The 27,652-nt window shown below is 48.5% G+C and overlaps 1 protein-coding gene and 2 long non-coding RNA genes across 4 annotated transcripts in view; 2 read left to right on the top strand and 1 right to left on the bottom strand.

The window, feature by feature from the left end:
* Positions 1-225: 225 nt before the first annotated feature.
* LOC102972046 lies at positions 226-2,942 on the bottom strand. The gene is made up of 3 exons (XR_001509564.2): positions 2,648-2,942; positions 2,043-2,123; positions 226-1,815 (listed from the first exon to the last, which is right to left on the bottom strand). It is a non-coding gene; the product is annotated as an uncharacterized LOC102972046 (long non-coding RNA).
* Positions 2,943-3,078: 136 nt separating this feature from the next.
* On the top strand, positions 3,079-17,990 carry LOC122231296. 2 transcript variants are annotated; one of them, XR_006208488.1, is made up of 3 exons: positions 3,079-3,231; positions 9,390-9,482; positions 17,367-17,990. It is a non-coding gene; the product is annotated as an uncharacterized LOC122231296 (long non-coding RNA). The 2 variants fall into 2 exon arrangements; XR_006208487.1 differs by having other exon boundaries at positions 9,362-9,482.
* A 6,118-nt stretch (positions 17,991-24,108) lies between these two features.
* TMEM123 (transmembrane protein 123) overlaps positions 24,109-27,652 on the top strand; it is a 57,826-nt gene continuing 54,282 nt past the window's right edge. The window contains exon 1 of the mRNA XM_042959189.1: positions 24,109-24,280. Within this exon, the coding sequence (XP_042815123.1) occupies positions 24,181-24,280 (100 nt within the window). The 5' untranslated portion in view covers positions 24,109-24,180. The remainder of the gene's footprint in view (positions 24,281-27,652) is intronic.

Genomic DNA, 27,652 nt, shown 5'->3' with positions numbered 1-27,652 from the left:
ATGGGAGAGGGCAGAGAGAGAGGGAGACACAGAATCCAAAGCAGGCTCCAGGCTCTGACCTGTCAGTACAGAGCCCAACGTGGGGTTCGAACCCATGAACCGCAAGATCATGACCTAAGTTGAAGTTGGATGCTCAACCAACTGAGCCACCCAGGTACCTCTTCATGACTGTCTTAATCAGATATTAGGGAACTACACCCCCTGGGCCAAACTCTGCCCACCAACTATTTGTAATTAAACTTTTATTGGAACACAACCATGCCCATTTGCTTACATACTGCAATGGCTCCTTTTGAGCCCCACGACAGTAGGGTTGAGTAGCTGCATCCAGCCACCAAAGCTTAAATGGTTAGTATTTGTTACAGAAAAAGTTTGCCGACTCCTGGTCTTAGTTATTCACAGACTTGAATTCTTCCACATGAAGATCAGAAATATTTTGGCAAGGTTCCCAGCTCCAGGTTCTTGATTACAAGCAACAGAATCTGGTTCTATCTGATGTAATGTAGAAATGAATTTACTGCAGAAGACATCGGAGTTCACCGGAGCTCTTGGGAAAAAGCCCAGAGAAACAGGCTCAAAATCTGCGCGTGAACCAAGGAAGAGCAGGCGGCAGCAGGACAGACAGACAGAAGGGAGCACCTGCTGGGACGCCAACATGGAAGCTGCCACAGTGAAAAGTCCTCTGAACCCTCCCCGCATCACTGTATCACTCAGGATTCACAACCCTGAGAAAGAGAATTTCATGTCTGAGCTCGGATCACGTACTCATATGCTAGTTTCCAAAGAGCAAGAAGGGGTGTCTGGCCCTTCTTCCACTTCCACAGAGGGGTTCCTGCCTTCTACCAAGACTCACTCAGTGGAGGACTCATTCCAAATATGAGCAGGGCAGGATCTCCCCAAAGGTGACCGTGACTTTGCTTGAAACTGCATTAAATTAGGGAAAAATTGTTATCTTTAAATATTGAAGACGATTCATCTCACTATTAATTCAACTCTTTCTTTATGCCCTTTGCTGGAGTTTTAAATTTTCTTCTGTAATGATCCTGTGAATTTTTGTCTCTTAAGTCCTTGATATTTTGCAGTTTGGTTGTTGTTGTTTTGGTATTTTATTGTCTACTATCTTCTTGACTTTATTACGGCTGATATTGAGGGGTGCTACTGATTTTTGGGCATTGGCCTTATAATATTGACCTTTCTTATTATTTCCAAAAGTCTGTTGGTTTTTAGTCTTCGTGTAAATGATCACAATAGTTATGACTGTGATGATCTCATCTCTTTCCATCCAATCCTTGTATTTGTTAGTATTCTTTTGTGTCTTATTACATTGCCCTGAACCTCCAGTGTTATGTAGAACATTACGACAGCATGTATCTTGCATTGTTCCAGATCTTAAAGGGAATGCTTTTCAAGTGTTTCCAGGTAAAAAGATAAATACTTTTCTATCCCATTGAGGAAGTTTCTTTTTGTTTCTAGTTTTCTACTAACTTACATAGTAAATAAGATGCTTTTTGTGCATCTGTTGAAATGTTCCTAAGTATTTCCTTCTTTAGCTTGTTAGTATATGAAATTACATTAATAGTTTTTTTCTAATGTAGTATTTTTCTCCTTACACTCCTAAACGTTAACCATAATTTATCACAATATAGTATATTCTTTTAGTCATTGAATTCAGTGAGCTAGTCCACATTAGGATCTTTGCATCGGCATTCACCAGTGAGACTGGACTGTAATCTACTTCTAGTGTACTGTTTTTCATCAAGTTTTCATATGAGAGTTAAATTGGCTTCACGAAAGGAAATGGCAATCTTATCCTTCCTAAAGAAAAGAAATAATAAAACTAAGGTTACAAATCAGTAAGATGGAGAATTTTTGAAAGTAAAAACGATTACCCAAATTCCAATTCGTTCTTTTAAAAAGAGACAGATAACCAGTTGCCCACACAGCAGCCCCCGTCACCCACAAGGCCTTACCCCCGGGGTGAGCCTGCCACGACGGACGTGGGTTTGATGCTGTGCATGAGCCGAATCACAGGGTAAACTTACCTGGTCTGTCTGGGTTGTAGGCTTCTCACTGGCAGTGTAGAAATCGTAACGTTCGCCTCACTGGGAAGCTGGAAGTGCACCCTAAATAAAGCAAGTAAACTCTTAACATCTACACAAAAGTAAGTTGACTCCAGCACCAGGGACTGCCGTCCCTGCGATCCACGAAGCGGAGCCAGGATCCCAGCCCCCAGACTCCACAGAAGAATCCCAAAGCCATCTTGACCAGAGGCAGGGGACCCCGTGTGAGGCCACACCACCACGAAGTGACAGAAAAGATACGTGTTGGTCTCCTCCCCCCAGTTCCTGGCACAGGCCTCCTGATTGATACCCTGGTAATGTCCTGGCTGATCGGAGTGTCTTTTACTTGTATGAGGTGACCCCAGGGGGGGTCTCCTTTCACCACAAAGACCAAGCCAGGATTAGGAGCTTGAAATTTCAGCACCCTCCCCCTCCATTCTCTCGGGAAGGGAGAGGGGCTGAAAATGGACTGATCATGCCTAAAGCAAGGGGCTCAGAGGGCTCCCATGTCGGTGAACACATCCACATTCAGGGAGGGTGACACCCCAACTCCAGAAGCTCCTGTTCTGGGGCCTCCCAGAACTCACCCCACGCGACTCTTCGTCTGGCTGTTCCTCTGCACCTTTGTCGTGTCCTTTAATAAGCGGGTAAACGTGTTTCCCTGAGTTCTGAGAGCTGCCCTAGCAAATGCTTTACTCTGACGAGGGCGAGCGTGCGATCGCGAGATGTCCAGCCAAGGGGGACAGAAGTCGCGAGGACCCTGGGGACCCACCCCTCATGACCCACAACTGAAATGGGGGTTGAGGAACAGAGTCCCGGGACTGAGCCCGGACCGGGTGGGACCCGAGGCCTCCTCAGGGACACAGCGTGGGGCTGAGTGAAAACGTGGGACACGCAGCTGGACGTTGGGGAGAACCGGTGTCAGAAACGCGCGTGGGCATGCGCACACGTGGGCGGGCGGGAGCTGACGGCGGCAGGCGGGCGGGGAGAGGTGCGCATGCGCACGGGCCAGCGGGACCCGGGACGCTGCAGGCCTCCAGACGCAACGCGAGGGGTTCCCCTGGGACCAGCTCCCTCTGCGCCGGGGTTTCAGAGCTTGGGCCAATATTCCAGCGTCCTAAATGTGTCAGGGAAACTGCGACAGCACGGTGCCGACGAGGACCACAGGCAGGTGAGGCCACGTGGGCCCGAGCGGCCCCAGGGCGTGACTGGAGGGGGTGCGAGCTGCTGGGGCGGCGGACGCTGGCCCTCTTCGGCCCGAGGTGCCGGCAGCTTGGAGGCCACGTGACGCTGCCCCACGGGGGAGGGCCACGAAGAGAGGTCATGATTCTCGCGTCCCCAGGTTTCCGGTCTTAGCTGCAAACCTGCAGCGGATCCCGGCTCGGGGCTCAGGCTTGTATCTGCGGGTCTCTCGGGGGTGGCCCTTCCGCACCGGTTTTCCCCGCCCTTCCACCTGCCGCGGGCCCCGACCCCGCACCGCTCACCGGTGACCGGGCCGGCCGGGAGGTGCCTTCTCTCCCATCTCGTCTTGATGCGCTTTATCTCGGGAAGGAGACCCTTGCGGCACGGAAGGGAGTCCCCTCTTCCGTCTTACTCTCCAGGGGTGCCGGTGGGACACGGACGGCATTGCTCACGCGTGTGCGAGGACCCCGGGGTCACCGCAGGGCCACCAGCCAGGCCGCGGTACCTGTGCCCCTGCCCCTGCCCTGGCCCCGAGAGGGTTAGCGCCGGCTCGCTGGGGACAGGTCTGGTATTCCCCGCCCCCGCCCTCTGGACAGGCTGACCCCGCCGCCTCCTTCCGGGATTCGCCCTCCTTCAGTCCTTCCTCCACTTCAAGGCTCAACCCCAAGGTCAGCTCCGCTGTGAACTTTGCCTCCGCTCTCCCCTGTCCTCTCCCATCTTCCCTCCTCACTTAGTATCTGTGGTTGCCAGTCTCAACGTCCTTATCCAAATGTCTGTCACAACACCCGTGACACTTTATTCTCTCTAGCTGATTGTGGCTGTGTCCCTCCAATGGACTGGAGCCTCCTTGAGGACAAGGACTTGGTCAAAGTTCTTCTGTAACCCAGTCAACATAATAAAGTAGCCAGCACATAATAGGTCACACTTGGTTTCTTTTATCCCCTCTGCAGCCAAATGTAGAGGAAAGTCAGAACCTTTTTTCAGAACAATTAGAGATCCCGCCGTTTCCACCCTATTTACCACTTCCTCTCTTCACCAGATGTCTCAGGAAAGAATAAACAAAGTCAGGCAGAAACTCAATTTTTTGGGTACAGACATGTATATGTTTCAAAAGGGTAAGCAATTACATCTTCCTTACAAAAGGAATTCTGTCTTAAGACGACAGAATAAAATAGGTAAAAAGGGGATTGTGAGAGTTACTTTGCATTTAGTTCAACATCTACTTGTGAATAAGTCAGTTTGCAGATAATCCAGTTGAATTGCTGGTTTTCAAACCCATTTTCCTAAAATGGATCTGCTTCTTTGTAACTGGGAACTTCCTGGAATGTGGACCATAAACACATAACTTATTTTCACGTTAATGACAAACTTATTTGTCAGCCATCTGCACCCATTACTTTGGACAGAATCTTCCTTTGTGAACATGCCCCTCAGAGAGTGGTCATTTATACCAGGAACAGGCACAGTGCAGCCCAGGGTCAGAACCACACCAGAGTATTTCCAGAAAGCTCTAGACTTTATCCTGGGAACACGGCTAACTACAATAGGTCTTTCCTTCCTGTAAACATCCCCACCTTTGATAACCTTCACCAACCTCACCGGTTTTCCGAGTATGGCCTGGCCCTGGCATCATCAGCAACGCCTGGGCCTGGTGACTGGTTAGAAATGCAGACTCTTGAGTTCCAGCCCAGGCCTGCGGGGGCACAAACCCTGCATGTGAGCGACTCCCCACATCCGGTTCCTTTACCTTCAAATGTTTTTAACCTTTTACAGCCCACGTGTCCCCTCACAGCCGTGGGAAAGAGAAAGTCACCCTGCCTCTGGGAGCTGGCCTGGCCCTCACCGCTAGTGAGTGCACAAACAGTTTCGCAGAACATCCTGAGACCGGGCGGCTCCGTGAGCTTGTCTGAACACAGACAAAAACAGGAACATGTCCAAGCCACAAAAATAACCAAAATGTTTTCCATCCTAGCGGAAATGACTGGCCGTTGTCTCTGGGCCAGTGAAAGCTTTAGATTCTGTTTATCCCTGTCCTCGTCCTGTACCCACTCATAGAATTGCCCCTGCTTGAGGACAGCATCCAACCATGTCTCAGTATGACCTGACAGAAGCCGAAATCCTCCCCAAAAAGTCCTTTTCAGTCACTTCCTGCTAACGTGTTGCAGGGTGCACTGTCTCCCTGGATACACTGAGCAGTAACCCTGCTTGCTCAGGAGCAGGCGTGTGCCTGGTGGTCTTTGACGGTGCCGACACGGGCGTTATTGCACAACCTTGCTGCTAGTTCCCCTCCCTGAAAAGGTGATTCCCAGTCCAACCCAAGGCAAGGAGGAAACGGAGATACTTTTTAGAAACATTTACAGTAATGTGAGAGAGTGATTTTATTGAATCTAAAAGTAGGGCATCGGGCTGCGTTTTGTATACCAGTTACTCAAATTTTATTTTCCTGCTCCTCATAATAGTGTCTTACAAGTGATCAGCATTCAGTTTTTAAAAGAGAAAAGCAGTTGGTTCTTCATCACCGGTTGTTTGAGAAGCACGGTCCCAAAACGTTCTCTGATACTTTTCTTTTTCAGCACTGCTCTCATATTAATCTTCTTAAAATTCTTAAGTCACCTTAAAGTCATACCCTTTCTCAGTCATCTTTAGCATTACAATCTCCTCTGTTTTCCAGTTGGAGAGGAAACTAACGTAGTTTGAATATCTATCATATGTTACTAATTATACAAATTTAAATACACTCAATACCCAGGAAAGAATTTTTATTTTATTCTATTGTTTTTAATTTTTATTTATTTTTAAGTAATCTCTAAACGTGGGGCTTAAAGTCACAACCCCAAGATTAAGAGTCGCATGCTTCACCGATTGAGCCAGCTAGGCGCACCCCCCCCCCCCCAGCCAGGAAAGAATTTTAAATAAGTATCAGCATCCTTTTCCAAAACCTAGTTCCCAATGTTTTTATGGGTGAATTTTTTTTTTAAACATCAAGGAACATATATATCGAATGTTATTTAGACAAGAATAAAGCAGGACAGGCTTCCTAATTAGTTTTTTAGAGGCTATCTAGTAGAACAAAGCTCATCAATACAGCATTTGAATATTAGAAGATGGTACCATTAGTATTGACGTAAAGGTGCTGTGCCAGACCCTTACTGGGATTGCTTCTTCTTTTTTGGCTGATGTCATCAGGTACCTACTGAGTGTTGGCACTGTTCTCAGCATGCTGCGGCCGCATTGGGGCCACCAGCCCTTCTTTCCATTATAAGCATTGTCATCCTTGGCTACAGAAGTAGGGGGACACAGGTAGAGCCGATCAGAACTCCTCACCCTTCTGGTGTCAAGGGCGGCTCCAGAGGTGTGCTTATGGTACACATAGAATAAATCCACTTTCCCCAGAATTGTTCTAACTGTAGGTAGCAGGGAAGTAGCCTTTTTTCCTTTGTCGTGCGTCATTAGGATGCAGGACAGACTGCCAGTAAGCCGCCCCCCCCCCCATGCCTGGAGAGAATCTGTCTGACATAGTAGGTAACAGGTCAGTCCAAACTATGGGGATGCAAAAGATACAAGAGCAAGGGAGAGACTCTCAACACTGTCCGTAGGATTCCCTGGGGCCAGGTCTCCCCTGGAGCCCGCACCCTCCCTTCCCCTTCCTAGGGCTTGGTTTCATTCCTAATTCCCAAATTCCTGTTTTAGTTTAAGGTAGTTTGATTTCTTTTTCTGTCATTTTCCACCCAAAAGCCTTCGCTAGCACAGATCCTAGTGAGCGGCGGGTGTGGTAGAAGGAGCGAGGGCCAGAGAAGGGACAGGTGCAGCCTTAATCCTGTGACCACTCTTCCCTTGGCCTCTCCGAGCTTCACGCGCTTTGTTTGCAAGCTGGAGTTTGAAACAGCCCACTCCTGAGAGTTCCACTCAAGCTCTGGAAGGGCAGGGAATACGTCTCACCTCCCTTCGTATGTCCCCAGCACTTAACCAATTGTCACAGACTGGGCCCTTCATAAATATTTATTGGATGAAACAACAAATGAAAGTTTACATTGGGAGGTAAATGCCAGAGCGCTAACGCTCCTACAACGGATGGCGAGCGCATGGGAGGCTCACCTTTCTCTTCCGTGGGAAGACAGAAAAGAATCTGTCTCTACTCGCATCTGCTTGTCACTCGTCCCTAGTAGAAAACTTCTGACTCACCATTTCCCCCCAGGCACAGTGCCTGGGAAAGGGCAGCTGGGAAAGTCAAGGCTGCAGAGCCAGCTAGAGGGAGGGAGGCCCCAGGCCGCCAGGAGACTCCTGCGACTACACTTCCTACCCACTGAGGAAGAGGCATGGCTGAAGGAGGAGGGCCAGGAATGATGACTGGTATGTGACCGGCTTCCAGAAGGAAAGAGAGAGGAAGAAAACTAAGAGGACACTGGAATCTCCAGGCCTTCGCTCTTTGCTCTCCCAGGCCCTGGCCCCTGTGTCCTTCAAGGGCTCCTGCAGGGGAGGAAAAAAGTTTTCCACCCCTCTCAGGGTCCCTGGTTGGATCCGGAAAGTAAACCGACAAGGACAGATTAATAGGAGCAAATAATACAAATTCATTTAATAGAAGTTTTACGTGACCTGAGAACTTTCATAGGGAAATGGCCAGCGTTTTTACACCAGGTTTGATGGCGAGGGGACAGGGTGGACAAGTGGGTTAGGACAAAGGGGATGAGGGGGTGAGCTGGAGGAGGCCTAGCCAGGCCTGCCTGTTGGGATTCTTCTCCCTCACCCTGGAGGTGAGGCTGCTCCTTCTCTCCTCGTATAGGGAGGACCCCTCTCACTGGAGGGTCTCATGACCTGCATCGGGGAGAAGGGTCAGGGGAGGCCAGAGAGACCGCCCGCCTCTGCCCTCTTCTAACGCTGTCCCTCATCTTTCAGGGTAGTGTGTCCTGAACCCCGTCACTTGAAAACCAGAGGTTGGTTTAGCAAAGGTCCTCACGGAGAAAGCCAGCTCTTTGGCCTGTTTGTATTTTTGCTTTTCTCACTTCCTGTTTAGCCTTTGAAGATTCCTAACTTCATCAATTTGTTGAAGTCTAGTTTTCTAAATGTCCCTTTATCCTTTATCCAACATTTGTATGCGTTTTCGCTGTGAAAGTCAACTGAGGTGTCTAGGATGTTGTATTGCCAGTGACACTGGTAATTCTACTTGACCATTCGCACAGAGTTTCACTGATTGCATTTCAAAAAGGTTCCCTTTATTTAGTGTTCTCTCTCTTTATTATCATGGAAAATCTTAATGTTTTAGTCTACCTGGTCTTTCCTCTCATATTTCATCATTAATTCTAGGGTTTCCCAGACTTCTTAAAACTTTCTGATGTTTAAAGCAAATACGTGCTCAGGAGTGTATACAGTTTTTATAAAACAGCAAAGTAGGGGCGCCTGTGTGGCTCAGTCAGTCGAGCACCCAACTTCAGCTCAGGTCACCAAGTCACGGTTAGTGAATTTGAGCCTCATGTCAGGCTCACTGCTGTCAGCACAGAGCCCGCTTCAGATCTTCTGTCCTCCCTCTCTCTCTGCCCCTCCCCGATTCACATGTGCACTCTTTCTCTTTCTCTCAAAAATAAATAAACATTAAAAAAAATAATAATAATTTTAAAAATAAAATAATCAAACAAAGTAGTTAAGAGCATGAGTTCTGGACGCAAACGTCCTGGCTTTAAATACCCTTTGCCACTTAGCTGTGTGGCCTGTCCCTTGGACTTCCTCGTGTATAAAAAGGGGATGATAACAATAGTACCCCTCCTTGTTGGGGACTGAGTTAGTTAATATATGTAACGTTCTTAGAACCGCCTGCCACTCATAAGAGCTATATTGTGTTGATTTCATTCAAATTATAATTCTGACCAAATTATTAAAATTATTACTGCTATCCAGCACCTGTCAGTGACAATATTTATAAATCAGTAACATTTTTGCATAATCCTAGAGGCTTGAGCCTTACTGGAGAAACCGTATGAAACCATGCTCCTAGGAAGCATAGGGAAGCTAGACCTAAGTATTTTAGACGAAGACAGAAGTAACACTGACCACTTGCTGAGCCAGATGCAACAGTAGGGGTTTTCTATGAATTGTCTCATGTCTTCTTTCTAACATCACTTTGACAGAGGTGCTCTTATTATTCTCGTATCCCAGCTGAAGAAATGGAAGTTCTGAGAAACTAAGGGGCTTCCCTGATGCTTGCAGATGAGGCAAGGACGGATGGAGAATCGGGCTTTGGACACCACAGTGAGTATGTTTAGCCGGGCAGATGCCCAGCCTCACATCTCTGGAGTCAGCACAGGCTCGTGTCCCCTGAATTCATGGGTACGGTTCCACGTTGCTGTTGGATGGGACATAAGACACTCCTTTGTCAAATAAGTCCTCCTGGGGCGCCTGCACGGCTCAGTCGATTAAGTATCCGACTCTTGATTTTGGCTCAGGTGATGATCTCACAGTTCGTGAGTTTGAGCCCCACGTCAGACCTCGCGCTGACAGTGCAGAGCCTGCTTGGTATTCTCACTCTCCCTCCCTGTCTGCCCTTCCCCTCCCCTCTCAAAATAAATAACTAAACTTAAAAAAAATAAGCTGTTTCCAAAACGTGTGTGTGTATGTATGTGTACACACACACACATATTTATCAGTACTCCTCATTCTCATTTCACCGAAGAGGAAACTAGAGCTATACGTCTGTGGCTTGGGCTCCACAATTAGAAGTGGCAGAAATGAGGCCAGAAATCTGGTCTTCTAACACTTAACGGCAGTGTCATTCACTGTGCCTGTCTTAACCCTGAAGTCAGGCTTTTTTCATTGGTGTTTTATAAATACAGTATCTGATTTATTTGATATGGGGAAAATACAAATTGTTTTGTTAATACAGAAACCCAGGGAGTTGAAAATTAGATACTTTATTATTGTTAAACTTATGGTTTACAACAAGCAACAAGACAATTCAAAACCAGACAATCTGAACATAAGTACCTTCAAAGAAGTAACCTGTATCTAACTATGTTAGATTATAATGCCACTGTCCTTACAGCCATAGCACCTTTCTGATATGCTAGAGGGTCACCTAAGCCATCTGGTTAATAAGAAATAATATTTTAAGCCTCAGTACAACTTCCTTCTTCCACTGAAGCCTACTCACCTGTGAACAGATAGAATACAAAATACAGTATAAATTAAGACCAAGGCCACCCTGAATGAGACCGTGGGTCACCACCTCCTCAGGAGCTCACGTCACCAGTCCCTGAGCTCCAGGCACCCAGCGAGGCCAGCGCTCGGTAACGAGAGTGCACAAGACCCGGAGGCCCTCAAGCAACTCGGATTCCGACGTGTTATCTCTGACACCTGGAGACTGGAGTGTCGCAGCTAGCTGAGCAGCTAAGCCTTCCCTTCCCCCAGCCTGTGGGGGTCCTCGTGTTCCACAAGGAAGGGAACTTGACGTTCTCATCTTCGTGTCCCCAGGACCGGGCACAGAGTCCTAATGCAGAGTGGGCGGGGATACCTGTCTTTGGAACGTTGTAACAGGTGAACGGAGGAATCAGCGAGTTCACGGATGTTGCTGTGACCGTGTGACTGTGTCAGGGACAGGATGGTTCAGACGTGGCATCTTCCTCCTGTGGTCACAGACAAGGTCCATGTGCAAACACCAGAAGATTTCTGTTCACCTCAAACTCAATATAAACCAGTCATATGAGATGTGGCTGATAAAAAATTATGAAATAACTTGCAATTGAGTTAACTGGAGTATGGTGCTCAAAAGGGAGAAAGTTAATAGGGCATTCTTCCCTCCACAGTCACTTCCAAATGTTCCAAATGCCATGCTCAATTCAAAGGGGAGTGATCTTTCTTTCCCAGATAGACACTCTCCCCGTTGTTCTGTCTTCTTTTCTTCCACTGGCTTGGAGCTTTGTTTGGTCCTCTCTTTCTAGTTCCTTTAGGTGTAAGGTTATGGTGTTTATTTGAGACTTTTCTTATTTCTTGAGCAGGCCTGCATTATTATAAACTTCCCTCCTGGAACCACTCTTGCTGCATTTCAGAGATTTTGGACTGTTATATTTTCATTTTCATTTGTTTACATGTATTTTTTAATTTCTTCTTTGATTTCTTGGTTGACCCATTCATTCTTAGCAGCATGCTGTTTGCTCTGCCTGTATTTGTGTATTTCCAGAGTTTTTCTTGTGGTCGACTTCAAATTTCATAGCGTTGTGGTCAGAAAAGGTGCATGGTATGACTTCAGTCTTTTTGAATTTTTGAGACTTCTTTTGTAGCCTAAAATGCAATCTCTTCTGGAGAATGTCCCATGTGCACTTGAAAAAAATGTGTATTCTGTTGTTTGGGGATGGGCATGTTCTGGATATATCTGTTAGGTCCATCTGGCCCAGTGTGTCATTCAAAGCCACTATTTCCACACTGATTTTCTGTCTGGATGATGTATCTATTGATGTAAGCGGGGCATGAAAGGATCCTACTATTACTGTATTACTGTCAATTTCTTCCTTTATGTCTGTTAATATTTGCTTTATGTATTTAGATGCTTTCATGTTGGGTGCATACGTATTTACTATTGCTACATCCTCTTGTTGGATTGTCCCCTTTATCATCATGTAGTGACTTTCTTTGTTTCTTGTTACAGTCTTTGTTTTAAGGTCTATTTTGACCAACATAAGTATTGCTAACCCAATTTTTTAAAAAAAGTATAATATAACCTCAAGATTGAGTTAACGGTAGCATGGTGCTCAAAGGAAGAAAAGTTGGTAGAGGATTCTTCACTGCTGTGGCCACTTCCCAGACATTCCAAATGCGATGCTCAATTCAGAGGGCAATGATCTTTCTTTCCCAGATAGACCCTCACCCTCTTGTTCTGTCTCTTCTACCCACAAAAATCCTTCTCATCCTATCTTCCATCTCTCCATTGTCCTCAGAATTCTCTCCTGTTCCACAATACCACTCCCCACAGCACCAATTTATTTCTCTTTCCCCTAAAGCCCTGTTATGTTACGGTGCTTATCTTTTTTACCTATTTTTTTCATTATTTATTTACACCTTATTTATCAAAAGAACACAAACTGCAAAGCACTGATCAAAGGCAATTGATTTTTATTATTTTTGTTGTACTTGCTCCCATGTGCATTTCATAGCATTTGATTGCGATCTTCTAAAGGCCAGTGAGAGACCTTTGTCATTTCTCTCTTTTTAAATTACACACCACACCAAGCTAGTTGTTCTGGGAGAAGAACAGAAGTTACTTATCTTACCGTTGATTCAGACATCTACAAGCCACGACAAGAGGAAGCTGATACACTGGCCAGGAACAAGAGCAAACATTCTCACCAAGCCAGGAGCTGGGTTTTGCAACATCTCTTAGTTTATAGATCTATAGATATATTTTCATGTACATAAATAAGAGTTAAGCAACTAAGGATGTAAACACGTCGTTCCCAGAAGAGGAAATACAAATGCCTAATAAAATAACCAAAGGTGTGCTGTCTCAGTTAATAAAAAGAGAAATGCAAATTGAACAAAATGAGACTCCATCACTTGCCTGTCACGTTGGCAAAAGACAAAGAGGTGATGTTCAGTGTCAGCAAGAGTGGGAATATAAATTTGAAAGTACATTTCACAACGCTGATCAGAATTTTTAAAACACACATGCTCGGACTGAATAATCTCCTTGCTAAGAGTACACTCCTCAAAATCACTTTCTCCGTGTCGCCAGGATATTGGCTGAGGGATGCGCGCAGTGCCGTAAATTTAAATTAGGAGAAATCAGAGATAACCTAAATATCTGTCAAAATAATTAATTTTAAATAAACTATACCCATGCACTGATGCCACGCTGTCCTCGCAAAGGAGGAAGCATATCCCTTTGTGTAGCTATGGAAACATGATCACAATATATTGTCCAATTAAAAAAGCAAGCTGTGAAACAATAACTACAGTGTAATTCTTTTTTGTGGAAAAAAACCTGTTGTATGTTTCCATGTTCATATAATTACACGTACAAATCTCTGCATAACTGTATGTGCAAAAACACACATACAAACAAAAACAGAGGTCTGGAGAGAAAAAACCTAACACCTGTGGTTACCCCTAGGGAGGTCAAACAGGAAGGACTTTTTTTCTTACAGACTTCTGTGTATTGTTTAAATTGTCTTTCAACTTTCATGTGATACTTATGACTCCTTTTGAAATAGAAAATAAACCTAGTAAAAGTAGAGGTTTTTAAACGTTGTTATAAAATGTTTGAATATTCAAGGAAGCAGTGATCAAACTTCAGAGACTTCATGCATGAAAAATCTCTTTATTTTAAGCATTCTTTAGAACTCTGTGCTCACAAAATTATTCACATATATTTGTGTCAGTTACAGAAAACTGAAACCCTGTGTGGTAGCCCAGAACAGTCCCTTCCGTGTGGTAGATGAGGTGAAAGGAACTAAATTAAGAAAAACTTCTCTGGCACTTTGCTTTTAAAGCATTGACAACCCAAGTGTAGGGCTCTCAGAAACAATTCACCCGATCATTGGTCGATGCGAGGGGCCCCAAATTCAAATGCCACAGGACAGGCAAGTCAGGTAGCAACATCAGTGAGGCCAGCTGGGAGTAAGTAAAGAGGGAGGGATGTTTGGGGCGAGCACTGTCTCTAGCTAGTTGGGACTACATCTTTCAATATTTCAAGAGGAATTAGACATGAGAATTTTTTATCGCGATACCCCTGGGTTTTACATTTTAGCAACAAATTATTTAAAATCTTTAAGTGCTATGTTGGTAAACTGCAAAAGCCAAACAAAACACCTCTCCCCGCTGGACTTGGCCCGCAGTCTCCCACTTGCCATATTTGGGCTCCACTGTCCTCGCGGAGTCTAGGGGACTAGTTACAACACATCCTTCGTGGCCCACATAGGTTTGCTCTTCTTTCATGAGCCCTTCGGCCATGGTGTTCTAGAACATGAGTTCAAAGATAGTTTAGATATTTCTAAATCACTAACTGGAATCACATAATATTTGTCTTCTACATCTGGCATATTTCACTTAGCATGTTTCCAGAGCCCATCCATGTCTCAGAACTTTGTTCCCTTTTGCGGCTGAAGAATATTCCATGGTATGGTGTACAGTGGGATTGTTTTTTGAAGTAGGCTCCACGCCCAACCCAAAATCAAGAGCGCACGCTCAATGGACTGAGCCAGCCAGGCACCCCGTGCATACTGGTCCTCATTTCCCTTTCCAGCAGGACAGCATCTAAATAAAACTCGTGGAACTTCCGAAGTCTGAGAAAGTTCAAGGTGTCTTTTGTTATGTTAACGAGGTGGTTTTTGGAAAGTCCCTCAGTCACTAGCGCAAGATAACTCATTGCCAGGGGCACCAGCCAGGTGACTCACAGAACGGGGGACTGCAGTCCCAGCCCCTGACCTCCAGGGAGGGGAGAGGGGCTGTAGGTAAAAACACGGCCCACAGGTGATGATTGCATCACCGTACCTATGTAATGAAGCCTCCATTAATACCCAGAAAGGACAGGGTTCAGAGAGCATCCCGGTTGGTAAACACTGTGGAGATCTGGGGGCCAGTGGCTCCCTGGAGCAGGCGAAGCCCCGTGCTCTATCCCCATTCCTTGCTCTGTCCTTTTATAGTAAGCCTGTCTGGTGGTTCCTGAGTTCTGTCCTTTTATAGTAAGCCAGTATTCCAGTGACTAAAGGGGTTTCCTGAGTTCAGTGAGCCACTCCAGTAAATCGAACCCAAGGACAGGCCCTTGGAACCTCTGATTTATAGCCAGTCGGTCAGAAGCACGACTAACAACCGGGGTGACGGGCAGCTGGCCACCGAAGTGTGTGTATTGGGGGTGGGGGAATTGAACCCTTCACCTGTGCCATCTGAAGCTCTCTCCAGGTCGGTAGTGTCAGAGGTGAATTAAACTGTAGCGCATACAGCTGGTGCCTGAGCGTTGCTTGTTGGTGTAGGGAACTGAGTGTCGAACATTTTCCATGCGTTTACCACATTCGGTTTATCTGTTCCTTTGCTGATGGACGCTCGTTTCCCTTTGTCAATATTGTGAAAAATGCTGTAAATATTGGATTTACAATATCTGAGTCCATTTTTCATTCCTTTGAGTATATACCTGGGAGTAAAATTGTTGGGTAATAGGATAATCCTGTATTGGACTCTGGGGAACTGCCAATCTGTTTTCCACGCCATCTGCAGCATTTTACATTACCACCAGCAGCGCATGTAAATCCCTTGTTTTTACGATGAAGAAGTCAAGAGTAAAACTGGTTAGATAGCTTGACCTCATACACGGTAAGTCAGCTGCAGGGCTGAGATCAGAAACAAATACTGAAGTCCCAGGACAATCTTCTTTCCGAGGTTAACCTCACCAAGATACGAGTCATATGATCAGGCAAATGGCAGCGATGTCTGCACAAAGACTGGACCTTTGGAAAGAGTCTCCTTAATATATCTGGGGGAAAGAATTTGAATAAGTTTTGGATTTCGCTCTCCATCATAGAATTTTGTTTTATTGTTTTCTTCCTCGGGTCTAAACTCAAGAGAAGATTAAATCATGCTTATCTTTCATCTAGTGCCCAACCAGGTGCCCAACACATTTTTTATCATTATTACACTTACAGTTCTAAAATTAAGGCTTAAAAGTATTACGTTATATGTAAAAATTTTCACTTTAGAAAAATGGGAAAATTAACAAAAGTGGAAAGGAAAAAAAAAAGATTACCTGGAGAACTATCACCCCTGAGTGCTTTTTCCCCTTGCTTTTTTTTTTTCTAAGAATGGTGTTTTTTGTTTGGTATATATGGTGGAATTGTAGAATCTTCAAGTTTAAGAAAATTATTACAGTTTGGGAGAGGCAAACTTAAAAAATAGAACAGGAAAAAGAGCTATTCATACCCAGCAAACCACAGACATACCCTCCTACCAACTCAGCAGCCCTCATAGTCTTATGACATCCCTTTTGGTGGTATATTATTACTTATGTGTCCTATGGAAAACTTTCATTTATCCAAATATAAGAGCCTCAAGAGTTTGGCCACAGCTTATACCATTCTGTTCCTTCCTCCATGATGTCATTACAGTAGGTGCCCCTCAAAGAACTTGTGGATGATTTCTACTGACTTCACATCACCTTTGAGGTTAATACTCCCCTGAGTCTCGGATAAGGGGTGACCCAACCCAGTCCCTGAAGGGCTTCCCGTTCCGTGTAAGAAATTAGTTCAGTAATCACAGGCCGTTTGAACGTCATCCGAATCTTTGCCTAACTTGAAGAATACTGAGTGTAATTCCACATGTAACGTAATAGCGCTTCATCCACTTGGCCCCATCCATCTCTCTGGGAGTCTTCAGCCCACAGGTGACTCAAAGCCCCGGTCTCAAAAGCATCACCGAAAACTCCCTCTAAATGTCATCCCTGTGTTTCTTCGTTTTGCTTTTCTTTTGCTTCTTCCGACCAATAAATTATAGCCCTTTGCATCATCTTGGTATCCGTTCTTGCTTCTTTGGCTCAGCCCCTCTCTCCTGGGCCACTGCTTCTGCTTAACGAAGGTTCAGGATGGGGCTGGCACACTCCCCCCTCTCCTGGAAGGGGACTTAGGAGTTAGTTAGGACTGGGGGGAAGGCCTGGGAGAAATCACAAATGCCTATAATGTATTACCTTGCTTTTATTACATGATGAAATTCTCATATATCATGTATTATTTATTTGGGGTGGGCTACATGAAAGGTCTTGGGAAAAATTACGTGGCCACTTGAAAAGGTACAGTGATGAGTTTTCTTTGACGATGGAGGCCACTGCCTCCCTACCGTCCCTTCTTCAGGATGTCACCTTGAGGACACAGCAGACCTGGTAAAAGTGGCCTGAGCTTGTGATCTCACAAAGCAAAGTCTTGGGCCTCCTGACCCCTGAAAGTGTAAACACTTACTGAGTCAGCTCACAGTCTCCCTCGGGTATGATGAGACCATCACAGGGTCTATCCTCTCGTCTCTCCTGCCTCTCCCCTACTTTCTGTATAAATTTATGTGAAAATCTCTCCAGACTCTGTAGTCACTTGTAGCTTACACCCATGCTATCGCTGATCATGCCTACCCAGCATTGAAATCATGTTCTCTTTCTCTTCTATGTTGTTACAGAGGGGGCTTTTGTTGGAATCTTTCTGTTCTATTTCCCCAGCATTGCAATGATCCTCCAACAACCAGTTTCGTCTCTTCAGCTATACTTCTTACTTCCCGTCTGCTGTCACTGCAAGTGATACCCCACGTGCACCTCTCCTGGGTGACAGTGGACTTCGGTAACGCCCAGCGCTGCCCAGACAGAGCACCGCTGACCACGGAGACACCAACACACGATCATCGAAACTTGGTTCTACCGTGGCTCGCTCTGCCCGCGTTCTGGAGAGAGGCTGTCTTGCGGGACTTAGAGATGACAGAGGGACATTGAGGCCAAGTTCTGAGAATGCGTGTGGCCATTCCAGGGAATGGGACGTGGAGCTATCGCCCACCCAGGTGCTCAAGCCACAAACCGAGGGGTCAGCCTTAATCTCTCTTTCTGTCACCTGCCACGTGCAACCGACTCCACACCCAGTCCACATCCCAAACCCATCTGCAGCTTCCGTTGTCGCCACTTCTATGGTGGTTGGAGACGCCACGCAGTAGGCCTCGGACAAGATTCCCCGTTTCTACTCTTGTTCCTTTAGAAAGCTGGTGTAGTCTTTTTTATTTTTGTATTTTTTAAATTTTTAAAAATGTTTATTTATTTTTGCAAGAAAGAGAGCCAGGGAGGGGCAGAGAGAGAGGGAGACACAGAATCTGAAGCAGGCTCCAGGCCCTCAGCTGTCAGCCCAGAGCCTGACACGGGACTCGAACTCCTGGCCGGTGAGATCATGACCTGTGCTGAAGTGGGCAATTAACCGACTGAGCCACCCGGGAGCCCCTGGCGTAGTCTGTTTTAAAAATATAAATCATAACATATCACTTTGCCAATTCTCGAATGGCTCTGCATCATATGTAAATTAAAATCCACACTTCTCGCCTGAATAACCCCAACCCTCATCTTGTGCTTCTCTGCCCTTACTCACCAAACTCCGGCCACAGTGGCTTCCTCTCTGCTCTCCCAACACCCCAGGCTTGGTTGAAATGTACTTCCCCTCGTTTTTTCACAGGCCCCCTTTTAAGGACTCAGCTTGACAGTTACCTTCTTAGAGAAAACTCCCCTGAGTACCTGTCCTGAAGGAACCACCCAGTTCCACATCACACTGCTGTTTCCTCAGCACAGCGCTTACTTCTGGCGGGGCCTTGTGTGTATGTGTGTGCCTTCAGTCTCAAACTTTTGTGGAGTGGATGAAAGCTAAGGCCTATTCCTCCATCTCCCCGGTGGGAGACAGGAACTACTGAGCAGGGGTCAAGACTGTCAGAACTTTGTGGGGTGCACGGTGGCTCAGTCGGTGAGGCATCTGACTCCGGGTTTTGGCTCAGGTCATGATCTCATGGTTGTGGGCTCTGGCCCCACATTGTGCCCTGTGCTGACAGCTCGGAGTCTGCTTGGGATTCTCTCTCTCCCCGTCTCCCTCTCTCTCGCTCCCTCCCTCTCTCCCTCCCTCTCTCTCTCAAAATAAATAAACATTAGATAAAAAACTGTAATGACTTTATTTCAGATTTTTTTTAACTTCCTCATCATAGCTATTTTATCTTTTGTCAATTTCTTCATCATGATTAGCCCTGAAACTCTGGCCATAGAAAGGGCTTATGATCCGTGCAGCTGGCAGCGGTGGCCTGGGGACTCGCGACCATGTCCATATGCAGGCTCGAGGAAGGAAGGGCACCGAAGAGCCAGGGTGGTCAGCTGTGACTTGAACGAGGAAAGGAAAGTGAGCCGAATCCCCGTGGCCTTCTCCAGAGAAGGTCTGACAAACAAGCAGGGACTAACCGTGAAAGAGCTCAGGGGGCTTCCCCGTGTCCACCGCCAGAAACCTCTGATCTCGGATCTCCTCTTCCTCCCATCCTCACGACATGATCCTGCCCGGATCGCACACCGAAAACTCCCCACCCCCTCCTCTCCCCCAGACAAGTGCTGTGGTTTCAGACACAGCTCCCCCCTCCCTTTTGGAGAATTCATTCCTTCTAAACTGTCGTCTGCCCGGAACTTTCTTCTCTGATCTCCTGGTTTGGAGAGCAAAACCCAGTTGTGTAGGAGTTTATGGTCTCTGCCATTGGATCTTCACCTTTACTTGGTTTTTGCTTCTTGTGTTCTTTCTTTTGCTCTTGTCTTAATGCACGAATCCTGCAGAGCATTGAATACAAAATAGACACCCAGTAGATCCTTTTGAATTAATTGTACTCTGGGGGAAGAAGCACAAAGGAAGAACGAAAAGCAGAGGGAGGAAGAAGGTGTGAGTAGAGCAGGGGCTCCAGCACACAAGGGAAGGCAGCAGAGTACAGGAGAGGGAGGAGGCCCAGAGAATCAGCGCGCCCTGTGAAGACTTAATCACAGTGGATGCTCACGTGCTGTCGATCTGCTAACATGGAAGTTGACAGGAAATTGGCAGCGGCAGGGAGATGGCCACAGACCAACCCACACTCTTGTTCAGTCCTCCCACTGCCTTGTCTTATTAGCTGCTCCCTCACGGTCTCCAAGTCTGGAAAACTCGGGCTCATTCCTCATGCAAATACTGATTTATCAACAGATTGGTTTATGTGCAGTTAGAAGGTAATTCCTTTATTACCTCTTTTTCTTTGAATGAATAAAAATTGACCATGGGATGTAAGGAATTGCAGTGATGGAACATGAAATCTCCGTGTCTTTTGTGCAGACTTAACAAGCAGCTTCTGTCATTCCTATCTGGAGACCATTGCCCTTTCCAACCACTCACTGGGGTCTGTCATTTTAGGAGGCAGGTAGATCTGTGCTATTTGCTGCTGTTTCCCAGCACCCAGCACCGCGCTTGGTAGATGACATGAGTTCAGTAAATTTTTGCATATTGACTGATTGAATGAATGAATGAACGAACGATGGTCCCAGTCTCTACTTCATCCTCAGGTGACCTTACGTCTAAGACACAGATGTATGGGAAATACAGAATGGGTGGGGGAAAACATGACTGAGGGAGAAAAGTACCGTAGTTTGCTCTCTTTATGTCCAGCCCACGTTCGTTGCACAAATACACACACACTGAATGCCTTCTCTATGACGGAAAGTGTGTTACACTCCCAGGTACAAATGCCAAGACACAGACCCTCATTCCAGTGCGTACTGGTCCAGTATCACATCGTGGCATCCACCACCCTCTGTGTCAGTGACTAGACTCTGCCCATGGCGTCTGTCCTCCCACGAGACTGCCAAGTCCATCAGGACACTGTCCATCATACTGTAAGCACGCAGCATTGACAAAGCATCTAGTGGAGATTATAGCCACCTGGGGGTGGGGGGAAAGGCGTGTACAACTGGATAGAGCCAGCGTCCTTAGGAGAAGGAAAGCTGCCCCTTGCTGACCTGGCAGGAAAGGAGGACATTGAAGATGCTGGGTGGCTCTCAGGATTGGTGGATGGTGTAGAGAATCATGACGGAGGCTAAGCCTCCAGGAATAATGCCCCAAACCCTGCAGAACTGGTCCCGTGAGAAACTGTTTCCCCTGCAGCTCCCCACCAGTACCACATCTGCATCAGACACTGGGTCTTATGTCCCCGTCCCCCGGGGAAGGGATGTCGCTGTGAGTGCTGGCCTCACAGCCCCCTGCGTCTGCTGCTGTTGGAATCCGCAGAGCTGGGCGCTCCAGGCCGGCCTGGTGCCTCTGCCTGCTCACACCGGGACTGAAGCTTCACGTGCACGAGTCGGATTGGCACAGCCTCTGACACATGCTGGAGCCCAGCCGCAAAGAAGGCTGAGGATTTGAGATAGAAAAGCAGACAAGCTATTCAAAAGATGATGAGTGGCCATAAGTACGACCAGTGTCCACTGTGTTACAGCAATACAGGATAGGAGCCGAACCAGAAACCTGCATCCAGAGACAGTCTTCGGTTCTCATGGGACCTGCATCCCTGGAGGAGAGACAAACACTGAGCATATACGTGAGCGTAACGATGGAAAGTGGTAGGTGCCACCAAGACACATAAAACTGTGAGGTGCAGTCTCCAAGAAAAGCTTTTCTGAGATGAGCAGAGAGCTAAATGACATGAGGGGGTGGTAAGCAGAAAGGCTCTGGGGTGGGAACTGATGTGGCATTTCTAAAAAACTAAAAGGAGGCTGGGGCTGAGTTAGTGAAGGGGGAGAGGGCAAGAAATGGGGCTCGAAGAGCAGCCAAGGACCATGTTGCGCAGGGCCATGATTTTGAACTCTGGAAAGTGGCAGGCAGGGGAATAGCATCATCTGACTTATATTCTAGAAGGATCACTCTGGCTGCTGTGGGAAGAGGGTAGAAGTAGGGTGACCAAGCTGGTCAAAGTATGAGCGGGGAGATCTGAGCACCAAAACCTGCCTGGGTGACTGGGGAGAAGAAGAGGTAGGAAGGGAATCTCGAAAGGTGACTGAAAACTGACCAGGAGAGGACGTCAGAAGGCATCCTGGCAAAAGGAAGACCAAGAGCAAACACGCAGGGCACAGAAGGCCCCGGAACATTTGGAGAACTTCGAGGAGTCCAATGAGGTTGCAGAGAGGGATCCAGACATGAGGCTGGGAAGGTGGGGGACAGCTAGATCGCCAAGGGCTCCTGTGCTGTTGTTTGAACTTTTCACATCAGCAGGGTCTAATGGTGCAGGGGTGGGAGCAGAAGCAGATCTCCCCGGGGAGGGCAGACCTCCCCTAGGACTTTGCAGGAGGACAGGAAGGACATGGTCCCTTCCTTCCCCAGCCCCCTCACACTGGAGGAAACTGTGGGCCCACCCACAGTTCTGTGCCGTTACTACCAAAGCAAAGCTGGTGGTGCGGAAATCAGACAACAGGATGGAGGTCATTCAGGTCAAGGTCAGTTCCAGAAGAAACTGTTATGTTCACATTTTGTCTTCCAGACTTTCTCATTTCTCTTCTGGGGGCATCTTCCATTCTACCCCAGATTCCCAGGTACATGTACACCGAGCCTGAAAGGAAGACTCACATGTAGGATGGTCGAGAGAACAGAGGGGGGCATTTCAGAAGGAGAAAACAATGTGTCCCAATGCCAAGGAACTGGAAACCTCCCGTGTGCGTGGGTGGCCAAACCAAGGCTGGAGAGGCACGTTGAACCTGGGCTGTGAAATGCTTGGTCAGTGGGCTAAGCAGTTGCCAGAACAATTTATTCCTAACCCAGACTCCCCAGTGGAGCTTGCTGCAGGGTGGAGGCCAGGGAGTGCTTGCTGGGATAGATTGCCCTCTTCAGTCTCTATGATCAGTCAAGTCCATATTGATGGACTTTGTGAGATCAGTAAGTATATCCCTCCTAACATAGTTTTGGGAACTTAACATTTCAAGGCAACGATGTGGCCTTTATGACATGAAATCTGGGTCAGATATCAAAGATCTGCAGCGTGTAGAGAGCGGTAGCTTGGGGATTCATAGGGATTTTAAGTGTCCTGGATCCTGCTGTTTTCCATCTCAGCTGAGGGGTCCCACTCACTCTTTGTCGTTGTCCTGCATCAGCTACCAGTGCCTACAGGTCCCTTCAGGGCTCTTAGCAGGAAGAAAAAGCTGACTTTAGAGTCACTGCAAGTCAAGACAAGTGAGTGGAATCGGCGCCATCGGCTTAAGAGGGACTTGGCCCCAAACTATTCCGAACAGGTTATTCCATGAGAACTGGGCAGCAGGCCCGAGGGAAAGAAGGGAGGAGCAGGGCCTGGGTGGCTCCACTCCCCGGCTTTTGCTTGGCTCCCCTCTCCTCTGGGCTCTGCAGGCACAGAGCTGGAGGGCACGGGCGGCCAAGGATGAGGTACAGTGTGGGGTACAGGACCCCCATGGAAAGTGCATCGTTCCTACAAGACCGAAATGCCGAAATGGTGTCGGGGAAGAGCGGCCCAGAACATAATGGCTTCTGTCCTAAAAGCAAGCTCCTCCTGGGATCTGTTACAACGGGTACTGATGCAGATCCTTCCCGAAAGCCCAGTGGCGTAAAGGGGGGTGCACCTGTCCAGATCGTGGCTGTTTTATGTGTGGATTTAAACTAGGAATTTGTAGAGCCCCCACCACAGCTGAGACTGGGTCCCCCGAAGAGAAAGTCCAGGGGGTCACGACCCCAACAAGAGGCCTCCCCCGGGGCGCGCAGCTCAGCCAGTCTGCAGCTTCCCCGGTGCCGCTGGGCCACGCGGCCCGGGCCCCACCGACCACCACCCAACAACTCCTTCCGGAGGCCCAGCGCCCGCTCCGGTCCCCGACAACAACACCGCCACTTCCGAGAAGAAAGGAAACCGCTGAAGCTTCTGGGGCTCGCCCGCGAGGCAGGGGGGCCTGGCGCCTCAGCGTCCGGGTGTCCGGGCCGCGCCCCCGACAAGCCCCGCCCCAGCAGAGCTCCACCTCCTACTCGGCCCGGGCCCGCTCCTCCGCCTCCGCCAGGTCCCGCCTCCGCCAGGTCCCGCCCCCGCGCTCTGCTTTGCCTCGCAGGCCCCGCCCCCGACCCCGCCCCGCCCCGTCCCTGCGCGCCCGGCTGGGCCCGCTGCCCGAGCCAAGCCCCGCCCCCGCGCCCCTGCCCCTTCCCGCCTCCCCTCCCGGCCCCGCCCCACCTCGAGCCCCAGCCCCTCTCCCGCGCGCCGGCCCTGCCCCGCCCCTCCTCCAAACCCCGCCCTCGCCGACCCCCGCCCCGCCTCCCCACCAGGCCCTGCCCCTCCCTCCGCCAAGCCCCGCCCCTGCGCGCCCGTCCCGCCCCCAGCCGGCTCCCGCGCCCTATTTGGGCATCTGGGGGGCCGGCGCCCGTGCGCAGCGGGGCGGCTGTGCGGCGCGGCGGACGCTCGGTCGGGAGCCGCGGGGCCGACGCGTCCCGCCCTCGGAACAATGGGAGCGGGCGCGCGCGGCGGCTGGGCCGCGCTGGTCCTATGCGCGCTGCTGGTGCTGGCGCTGCTGAAGGCCGCCGTGGACAGCGCGGGCCTGGACGGTAGGTGGCGGCGCGGGCTCCCCGGGAAGGTTGTGCGCGCGGGGGGCCCCCCGGACGTGGCCGGGGAAACTGAGGCTCGGGCCGGCCGCCGTAGCAGGCCCGGAGGGGCGCGTAACCTGTTGAGTGACCCAGGCGCGGGCTCGCGGTTTCCTGTCCCCTTCCCGCGCCCCGAAGTTGGTGTGTCCCGGGGGGGGGGTAAGTGCCCCCGGGCCCCCCCCTTCTGGAAGCTGGGTCGGGTTCCTGCGCACACGTGCCCGCCGGGTGTGCGGAGCCCTTTAGCGCCGCGCTGCGCGGCCGCGGACTGAGGCCCCCAGACGCGAGGTGGGACGTCGCGGGGGGGCGGGCTGCTCCCCGGGCGCCCCCGCGGATGCGCCCCGCCCCGCGCGGTGGGCACCTGCCCCGGCGCGCACCTGCCGCGCAGCCCTCGTGCCACCGCCAGCTGTGCGCGCCCCCGGCGCAGGGCCCTCGTCGTTCTCGGGGTGGGGGTGGTGAGGGGGTCCTTTTGGGGAAGGGCCGGGAAGCTGGGGTTCGCCGCGTGCTTTCCGTGTTCCCTTTGTTAGCCACTGTCGCGGTCGGGTCACCGGGCAGTGGTCGGGAAGCTAGGGTAAGTTCTTTTCAGTGACCCAAGTCCTCCGTAGTTTTAAATTCCGTCCACCTGCTGTGTGTTTAGCGAGGGATGGAGGCTGCGGTTCAGGCGCAACACCTGCTTTGGCTAGAATTATCTGGGTGAAGTTAAGACAATAATACTTTTTGTTTGTTTGGCTGGTTGTTTTGTTGGTTTGCTGTGCTGAATTGTGCGTGTCCCGAGCCGGCTTTGCAGCCCTGAGTTTGATGATCAGTAAATCACGTCCATCCTATTTTCCATACTAATGAGATGTTTCACTGTAAGGTGAACAATCTGGAATGAAACAGTCTGTTTTGGTGCTAATTTTATACCAGTATTTATAAGGGCAGGTCTCCATTTTTTTTATTTGTTATTTTGTGAAAGTAAACTTTATTGTTTCTGCGGTGAATTTCTGGTCAGAGAAACTGGTTACAGTGTCCTTGCTTTCTTTTTTTTTTTTTTTTCCCCCTAATAACAGATTGCCTTGTTTTAATACTCACTGTTGGACCGTTCTGTTTATTACTTAACGTCTCACTAGAGGTGAGCGCTGTTTGGAAATCTGGGAATGAATCTCTGCTGCAGGAGAGCCTTCATTTCATAAACCAACCAGTACAGCAAACAGGAGCTGGAATCCCCGTCTACAGAGGCTAATGTCACTGTGAAATTAGACTAAAAGACGGTTCTGTAGAGAACTTCTCAAAACAAGGAAATGTTTCCTGGCCTTCCTGTGGAGTGTGTAATGTGTATAAAGTATCCTTGTGAAGTACAGTAATTTTTAACAATCATACTAGGGCACGGGGCGCCTGGGTGGCTTAGTCAGTTAGGTGTCCGACTTTGGCCTGGGTCATGATCTCACAGTTCGTGAGTTCGAGCCCCACGTCGGGCTCTGTGCTGGCAGCTCGGAGCCTGGAGCCTGCTTCGGATTCTGTGTCTCCCTCTCTCTTTGCCCTCCCCCAGCTCATGCTTGCACTCTGTCTCTGTCAAAAATAAATTAACTTAAAAAAACAAAAAACAGTCATACTAGGGCTTTTACAGTGTTTTCAGCAGGCAGTTTCCTGTGTACGTCCTGTCATGCTAATAGGATAATCCTCATCCTAGCAAACTGAGGGCTGATGGGGGGTGGGAGGGAGGGCAGGGTGGGTGATGGGTATTGAGGAGGGCACCTTTTGGGATGAGCACTGGGTGTTGTATGGAAACCAATTTGACAGTAAATTTCATATATTAAAAAATAAAAAAAAATAAAAATAAAAAAATAAATAAAAAAAATAAAAAAATTTAAAAAAAAAAAGGATAATCCTCATCCTGATGAATCCTGACAGTATTCTTCCCATTTTATAGATGAAAAAAACGGAGGCTTAGACCTTACTTAATGTATTTAAAGTATGAATATATTCATACATGTTTGATTTCAGAGATTAAAATCCAAACCCTTGATTAACCATTTTGCCATTAGGTCACTTTAGGTGGTGTTGGCTGTGCGGGTAAATAATGCTTCAGTCTCCAATGTGCTATTACCTGGAATATTGCAGGAGAAGATCAAAACATTGAAATTCTTGTTTAAAATCTCCTTCAGTCTGCCCTGTAGTTTCGTAAATATCTTCAGTTGGAGGTGTGGGGAAGGCTGTGGACATGTTAGCGAAGCGGCAAGCAGGATAGATGGGGGCGGCGTCCATCAGGACCCTTGGTGGTAAGTCACAGAAACCCACCTTGAACAGCCTTAGTGCGAAGAAGGGACTCTGTTGAGTCTTGGACAGAAAAGTCCAAGAACAAAGGTGGCTCCAGAAACGCGGGAGTCAAGAGTTCAAACAGGTTGCCCGGAGATGGCCACTTGCGGCTCTCTTGATGACCTGTGTCTACTCTCAGGAAAGCCATAGTTCACATTTCTCAGCCCCGGCGAGTCTCAGGGAGGGACTCCTAGTAACTGGGACTTTCTAAAGTGAGTCCCAGGCACCAAACACCACCCTCCTGGGCAGCCAGTTAGGGGATTAAATTAATCCCCAGTGAGTCTGAACCACTTGATGAATGTAACTTTCTACCATTCAGCACATTATTGTATGTTAATGTTGGGTTTCCGTCACAGAAAGCATCAGCCTCTTTGTAGTTAGGTGCTCGGTATCTTTGTCTCCTAGGATGCAAAACCTGCCTACCCACGGTACCTGCTTCATAAGTAATTGGCTGCAAAAAGGAAGAAGGTCCTCGAACTGCAAAGATCATCTGCTTTTGTGTCTTTATCAAGCAAAAAAGGTTGCCAGGAAATGATGCCTCGTAAGAGTGACAATGGCAGGGACACAGAAACAGTAGCCTAGGAGAAAGACAACGGCGTGTTGGGAGTGTAGACAGTGCGTGTATTGCTTATCTGTTTGGGGGTGGAACTGAAACCCCTTTGCTAACAGAGGACTGGGTGAGGGAGTGGGGAAGAGGAGACGTCCAGGCATGACCTCTTGGTCTGGGTGTGAACAACTGGAAACACAACAGCCAAGAAGCCTGGGAAGGAAGCAGGTTTATAGCAGAAAATCAACCGTTGGTTTTCGACGCAGGGGCTTTGTGGTCCAGCAGCCTGGTCCCCATCCACGCTCTGCCCCTTTCTAGCGGGGTGGCCTTCTCTGGACCTCCCTTCCTGGCCCTGACGATGGTATTCCTATCTAGGACCTGTCGGCAGGCCTGGGTGAGCCAGTGCCAGTCACGTGCTCCCCCGCAGTCCTGGCGTGCAGAAGGTTCTTCCCAATATCGGCCAGCATTCGATACCAGCTGCCGGATACGTGAGGATG

This window comes from Panthera tigris, chromosome D1 (assembly GCF_018350195.1).
Source record: "Panthera tigris isolate Pti1 chromosome D1, P.tigris_Pti1_mat1.1, whole genome shotgun sequence".
In the NCBI taxonomy this organism is placed as follows: domain Eukaryota; kingdom Metazoa; phylum Chordata; class Mammalia; order Carnivora; family Felidae; genus Panthera; species Panthera tigris.
This window is presented reverse-complemented; position numbering and strand designations above follow the sequence as displayed.